General features: G+C 39.4%; 1 protein-coding gene across 1 annotated transcript; it reads right to left on the bottom strand.

Annotated features, from left to right (window-relative positions):
- Positions 1-38: 38 nt before the first annotated feature.
- Positions 39-3,493, bottom strand: f9a (coagulation factor IXa). Its single transcript, XM_084009411.1, has 8 exons — positions 3,377-3,493; positions 3,024-3,199; positions 2,916-2,940; positions 2,554-2,667; positions 1,676-1,810; positions 1,292-1,590; positions 1,081-1,204; positions 39-889 (listed from the first exon to the last, which is right to left on the bottom strand). The coding sequence occupies exons 1-8, from the start codon at positions 3,474-3,476 to the stop codon at positions 294-296; spliced, it is 1,569 nt and encodes a 522-aa protein (XP_083865537.1). The 5' UTR covers positions 3,477-3,493; the 3' UTR covers positions 39-293.
- Between the last annotated feature and the right edge of the window lie 4,107 nt (positions 3,494-7,600).

The raw sequence follows: 7,600 nt of genomic DNA, 5'->3' as shown, positions 1-7,600 counted from the left end.
TACGGTACACATAAGTAGGTATGACATGAATTTGATATTTATTTCAAAGAGTATAGAAGGACATCATGAAAGTAATGTTAAAAAATGTTAAAAACACCCACATATCTTTTTCTTTTTTAAAACGTTTGCATTCTTTACAATATATACTGCTTCTGCAGTTTATTATTATTTATTACAAATTATTCAGTCGATGTACACTTGTTTTTTAGTTATGTATATCTAATTAATATCCTGTGAAGCGGATAGTATCAAGCAAAAGATTTGAAACCACATATTCTTAAAATCCATAATCTTTACATGTCGGGGTCGGGGTCCTCCACATCAAATGCCAGCCTGTGTTTAGTTAATCCCATAACATGGTTTATCCAGCGGTAATAAAGGGACACCCGGGTGTACACACCGTATTTCCCCTGCTTTGCACATTCCTCCCCCCAGCTCACAATGCCCGTCAGAAACCAGGTGTCATGAATACTGTTAGCGTGAGGACCTCCACTGTCCCCCTGACAGGAATCCTTGGCCTCGCTGTAGTATCCTGCACAAAACATGACGGGAGTGATCCTGACACTGCTGCTCTGCTTACACTCTGTCCGGTCCGTGTACGGGACCTCCACCTTCTGCAAAGTGTTAGCCGTGAAGCCGAGGAAGCGCGTTCGGCCCCAGCCGCTGACCGTGGCCGGGGAAGACCTCTTCACGAGCGCTTCGGTGAACGCCTTGGGCCCTATGCAGATGGGCCGGACCGTTGTGGAGAAGGTGATGGGGCTTTTGAGGTACAGCAGGGCGATGTCGTGGTTGTACAAGCTTACGCTGCTGTTGTAGCGAGGGTGCATGTGCTGCTCCAACATTTCGTAATCCTGTTCTGTGCCCTCGTGGATGTAGATGTTGTGCTCTCCTGCAGACAGAACCGATAGATCATTTTCTATTCATTAATTTGTACATAAAGAAAAGCGAAATACAACAAAAAGTTAATGTGAAAAGTTTGTTTCGACCGACCAACAGGCTAAAACCTGGAGATATTCAGAGCACCATGGTGCCTCAGCAGAGGTAAACTCCAGTGCTGTAGTTGGTGGCAGTGAATCTCACCTACTCTGATGAAGAAGGAGCCTGCAGCCTCCACCAGGCAATGAGCAGCAGTGACAACCCAGCGCTCGCTGAGAATGGAGCCCCCACAGAATACCTGCCCACCGGGACGTTCTATCAAGGCCACCTGGGTAAAAGAGGAGGAGCCGCCGTGAACACACTGCAGCTGCTGTTCCTTTCATACATGTCCTTATCAAGTACTTCCATAGAATACCTGCCATGGGATCTCTCCTGGGATTACCACCTTACCACCTACGATGCGTTTATAAGGCCTGTGTGGCTCCTCAGTGGGGATGTCGGCGTCGCGGTAAGATCTCCGGGGTGATTCATTTTGGGACACAGTGTCACTGTTGGCAGGAAGCGGCGCCGGGGTACTGGCTGGAGTTGAGGGAGGGGATGTAGTAGTGTTGATGCTGGTCTGGTTCTGCAGGCTTCCATTCCCATGGCCGAAAAGAGACCTTCTGGACCCGAGGCTTACCTCCGTCAGGGCAGTTCTGCCACATGGAAACTCATCTGGTGGCGTGAGAAAGGAGGCGTCACACTGTGGACTTTACTATCATGATATTTAGCAGAGAATTCATTCTGAATACACCGATACCTTCTGGTTCACAGCTCAGTCCATCCTCCATCAGACTGTATCCTTTTGCACAGAAGCATTTTGCTCCAAAAGTGGCCATCGATTCACAGAAGTGCATACAGTCCCCGTTGTTCAGGTCACACCTTTTTGTTATAACTGAGGAAAACACAATTAATTCAAAACCATGCTCCTAATATATATTATATATATATGTATATATATATATGTATATATATATGTATATATATATATATATATATATATATATATATATATATATATATATATATATGTATATATATATGTATATATATGTATATATATATATATATATATATATATATATATATATATTATATATATATATATATATATATGTATATATATATGTATATATATATATATATATATATATATATATATATATATATATATATACAATCATCAACATGTCAAAAATGCATCGTGTGATGACTGAATACATTTGCACAGAACAAGGGCTGTGGGTTTTGTCTCCATCGATAACATGGAAGCGCATTAGAATAGCCAGCATGGACGGGGAATAATCTCTGAACTGGTTACGATGTACACACATATTCTTTTAAGACAGACTTTGAATTGAGAACCTATTCTTAAGGGCACCCACTGCACAAAGAAACATGGGATGCAGGTAAATGCACTCTAAAAAGACTCTAATCTGGGGACCTAAAACCAAACTGATGCTGGATGCAAGCCTTTGATTTCATTTCTAAACATCAGGGAAAATGGTGTCTGGCTGTTTATCCTTTGAGACTGAAGTATAATCACATTTGATCTCATAGTCTCAGAAACTTTGGATCATGTAACAGACAAATCGAATTTCTTTTGATGACATTTGTAAATGGAGGACTTTCATTTACCAATCTCACAGTTCCTGCCGGTGAAGCCAGTCTGACAGGCACAGGTGTAGTAGCCGATGTGATCGGTGCACGAGCCCTGGTTCAGACAGGGGTCGGGTTTACACTGATCGCCATCTGAGCAAATCCAGACACAGTGCCTCAGCTGAAGATCTCATTTTGTAGTACTTTAACTCAGGGAAGGACATGTTTTCATAAGGTAATGTCACATGTTACATACAGTCATGCATTATAAGACGATGAACTCTCATTGAGGTCTGAGTCAGACAGGAAACAAACACATTAAACAAACAAAAACACAGTCACCACTGGGACATTTGGACCATGTTCTGTGTGCGGGGGTGATTTGTCGTTAACATTCTTACCTATATATCCCGCCCAGAACGCCATCTAAAATAAAAAGTAAAGTCTCTGTTGAGTACAGCCAGCAAAAGCAAGGATGATTATCAAATCAAAGCTCAATAAATACCTACTGTCTGTTGATCGTTCTCAAAGATCTCCCTGGCCTCTTCCAGGACGCATACTTCCTCAATGCACTCTCTCTCCAGGTTGCCTTCCAGAAACTCCTCAAACACGCCGTTGTTGTAACGTTTGTGTCGCTGTAGGACGCTGTCAGCTGCTTGACCAGACAGGAACACAGGAGCCGGGGCTAGAGGGAGCGACAGGAAAACATAGTGTTTCAGGAACCCTTTTAGTTTCATACGCCGCAACAACAAACATCTGTCACGCATTCTGATGCTCTAAAATTAAATCCGCACAACTAAAAATAAAGCTCAAGTCAAAGAGAAATGATTTATCAGCATCATAAAGACTAAACACAAAATACCTCCATAGCCCCGCTGGAAGTCCAAAAGCAGGAAACATAAGGCAGAAGAAAGAATGCGTGCCATTCCAAACAGCGATGGTATCCAGAAACAAACACACATTGGACCATCACTCCAAAGTGCAGAGCTGTGTTTGCACATCCCGACTCTGTCTGAAACTCCAGGGTGTCGACATCCACATGTGAAGACGGAGTGTTGTTGTGTTTATTTGTAAAGGAACAAACAGTGGGGATACCATTAAAAACAAATGTATTCTTCATTCCTTCTGAATCTGTGCTACAGCTGTCCTTTGGTGTGAATCACTGTGATCCCTGAAGATATCCTAATTGTTTGAATTATGCTTGAATTGGTCTGATAATGTTTGTGGAATGGCATAAATCTAAATCAATATTTGAAATGAATTGAGTCATAGTATCCAGTTTTTCTTCATCTTTCCTGTGCCCATATGAAATGCACTTCAAACCTTTGACCACAAGGTGGCAGACATACACCTCAATCATTCAACGTGACACAAAAACACATCAATAGAGATGGGATCATGTATCCTGTTATTTATCACTGCAGCACAGATACAGCTCTCAGTCTGAGATGAATTACCAACAGTGGGTCAATAATGTATTTGTGTATTTCAGATTTAGCCCTTATTGAAGTGGGTAAAGCACAAACGATCAGAATGTTGGTGTGAGTCACAAGACAATATCACAATTAGGCATAAACAGAAATACCGATGGACACTTTTAAATGTATTCTTCTCCAATGTTTTGTTTTTCAATCAGGAGATGATATAGTGGTCAAGGGTGATCTCTGGAGCTTGTGCTGATTCAGCGTGCCAGCTCAAGATTTAACTCTGGTGTCACTCTGTGGTCTGGCGTATAAGATGCAGCCCATCACTGGCTATGAAATCCCCCCAGAGGGAGTCCAAAGTCTTCTCCAGTGTTGGCAACTATTGACCGGGGGCATTTATATTTCATTGAATCGTTCAGAGGCTGAATAATTAATACGCCTGAGTAATTAACACTGTCTGCTTAACACAAGAGCTTCTCGATCACTTCCAGCCAGGATGATTATCAGTAATATAGTAGTGAATCTGTTTGTACACTTTGACCTGCCCTTGAGTAATATGTCTAAATGTAAGTCCGTTGCTGAAGGTGAAGAAGCTACAGCATTCTACCCTGAAGCCTCTGAGCCGAGTGAAATAGCAGAGTGGATACAGACATTGCCTTACTATTCTATTATGCTATCAGCATTGAGGTGATGACTTCAGATGAGCGGTGTGGGTGCATGGACGGATAAAAGGAAGTATAACAGTCTGTGACTGACTATTGATTTATGAAGATCTCCCTGACATCTTCTCTCTTTCTTTGGCAGCAACGCACAGCTGGGGAGTCTGCGTCGGCTCCAATTAGATTAGTCACTACAGTGGGGGATCCAGTCAGGGCCTCGCAGATAGTAAAAACTCTGATGCTTGCTCAGTGCTATCGATTGTTAGCGTAGCGTATCTCCTGGGCTGCAGGCAGTGCAGACCTCTGTCTTCCACCAGGAACGCTGGGCCAGCTGCTGAGGGCCTTTGTTTTGCTTCCTTGTTCAATAGCCATGAATCAGACTGTTTGTAGAGCTCAAACAACGGGAGCACGGACTCAGGAAAAATGTATAAACAGTTATCATTTTATTATTATTTGTCAATCTTGTGATATTTAACATCACAATCAAGGATCTGATTATAAACACATTATATAATTATATATAAGACACTTTTCATATAAAGCACGTCTAGATTGGACTCTAGATTTTACGGAGACCCAACATAATGAGAACTCCATTACCAAAAGGATAACGGCACTACTAAAATATTCACCGTTTTATCTCTTTCCAGTGGAAGACAGAGTCAGTCAGGGTGAGTTTGGACTGAAACTCTTTCTCCCAGAGTCACCTTGCATCTGTACTGATGACTGACTCAGATTACTGTTTTGGCAGCATCTTTTTCATCTTTGTTGTGTTATTATTATAATCACTGACTGGGCGACACTTGTAAGTTAGAAATATACAAAATTAAAGTGCTAGTGTTCGTATCCATTGACATTTGAATGATTTCCTGTAGTGTTGATAGAAGTAAGAGAAGATCTAGGGGGAACAGGGGAGGAGTTCTGTTTAATTAGATCAGCCGTTCCTTCCAGCTTTTACGGTGGCACGACATGAGCTCAGGGATTCTTCAGGCCATAACATGTAAATGTTATATTCTCATGTGTGGCATTATTCATATACAGATGTAAAAGAGTAAAGGCTGTACATATCCTTGTGGACATGGATGTCCTCTCTAGTTAATTTATTTATGATTCATTTAAATGGCAAACTACTTTTATGTCATTTTAAGAATTAATGGCATACTATACTGTGACTTTTTAATTACTTTTTCATGGCATATGTGACTTTTTATGACAATTTATTATAATGAATTACTTTATGACAGAAAATGTTATTTAAAATGTCATGGTATAAAATATAATTAAAAATGGTATAAGAAAGTCACAGTATGTCATTTAAACACGATACAAATGAAATGGTCATAGTATAGTATGCCATAGAAAAGATCATCAAAAGAAATCATAGAACAGTTTTTTTTTTCTTCACAAAAAGTCATAGTATAGTATATCATTATAATTGCTATGGCAAGAGTATGCCATTAAAAAGTCATAAAAATGTAATTTGAAAGAGTCACAGAAAAATGTGCATGAAAAAATCATACAAGTCATTGAATAATATGTCATACAAATATCACAAAGAATCATAGGATGTCATAAAAATCATGAATAGTCAAAAATAAGTCATAAAATGTCATAGTAAATGTCATAAATGTGATGAAAAAGAGTCATAGAATAGAATGTTATAAAAAAATGTCATGAAACGTCATAGAAACCTTCATCATATAAAATGTCAAAAGGTAATAAAATAGTATGTACATAATAAATGTCAAAAACTTTTTGTGTAGTATGCCATAAAAATGAAACAATTCCAATTCAATTAAAAAGGGCATGCTGTATGATTAGAGTATTATTGAAAAGTCACAGTAAACTTTCACTTTTTTCAATGACTTATTATTTTATACATTTTTCATTCTTCCAAACTTTTATACTATATGATCTTTTGGTCATTTTTGTAGCAACAACACTGACTTTTTTTTAAATATATTTTTATGGCATACTATAGATATAGATTTTATATTTTGTATTATTTTATTCATATTTTATGACATTTTAATGATGTTTTTGATGTCATGAAATAACACATAATAATAATATATAAAAAAAGGAATGTGATAGGTGTTTGACACTCAAAGACTGAACGTGCCCTGGGCGTTTCTCACCACACTCCCGTCTTGCTAGCTTACACAGTAATATCCACGGGGAGCTCCTACGATGTGAGCTGTAAAAAGCATGACTGCGGGCCTGAAAGCACTACACCCCGACACCAACACCTCCTCCAGATAAAGTCACTGACCTTAATGTGATATTCTCTTAATGAGGACAGTCATTTCTGTCATTTGAAAGCCTGAAGTTTAACACCCATTTCCATGCTTGCCAAATTCATCCACACCAAGCAAAACTCTGAGCAATTGTCTTGATGTTTAGCTGAAGATGGAGAGGTATGTTTGGATTTACAGCCTCACAACACCAGTCACAGTCCAATACTCTTAAAAAGGCCTTTCAGATGAAATCCTGCCAGGAAAACGTGGAAAAAATCATTTTCTGTATGAGGTGGAACATCCTTTACTCAAGTATAAGGAGAAATTACTTTTATTTATTAATGAAATCATAATTTTCAAATATTGTATCTCATCCTATCTTTTGATTCCACATTAAACATAATAAACCAGGTGAGGCTATTTGGAGTGGGTCGATGACCTAGAAATAGTTGGTCTAATTAGTTCATAGATTTAGCTGAATCTTTAAAGCATACGGCTGCATGTTTGTTTACTTTAAAGTGATTACCTGTGCAGGTGTGAGACAAATAAAGATGAAAAATGAACAATAATAAATAGTGCCTGCGATTACTTACAAGTATACATACTTAGCCCCGCTAACTCTGGCCAATAGTGACCCAGAAACACAGCGTTATGAGCTCCTAAGAAATGAGAGCTCCAGCCTCCTCCTGGTTCTGTGAGCCGTGATGCAGCCGAGCTGACAGACGCTGCCGGCTCGGGGATGTTCAGCCACCGTTAATGAAATGTG

The sequence above is a fragment of the Eutrigla gurnardus genome (genome assembly GCF_963514095.1).
Source record: "Eutrigla gurnardus genome assembly, chromosome: 5".
In the NCBI taxonomy this organism is placed as follows: domain Eukaryota; kingdom Metazoa; phylum Chordata; class Actinopteri; order Perciformes; family Triglidae; genus Eutrigla; species Eutrigla gurnardus.
Note: the sequence above shows the minus strand (reverse complement) of the source record. Positions and strands in the feature narration are given on the sequence as shown.

Excerpts from the sequence above, each read along its gene's own strand:
- f9a (XM_084009411.1), bottom strand. The coding sequence starts at position 3,476 with ATGTGTGTTTGTTTCTGGATACCATCGCTGTTTGGAATGGCACGCATT. Across the intron at positions 1,811-2,553 it reads CGGCAGGAACTGTGAGATTG|TTATAACAAAAAGGTGTGAC; the intron begins GTAAATGAAAGT and ends TGTTTTCCTCAG. Across the intron at positions 1,591-1,675 it reads ACTGAGCTGTGAACCAGAAG|ATGAGTTTCCATGTGGCAGA; the intron begins GTATCGGTGTAT and ends TCACGCCACCAG.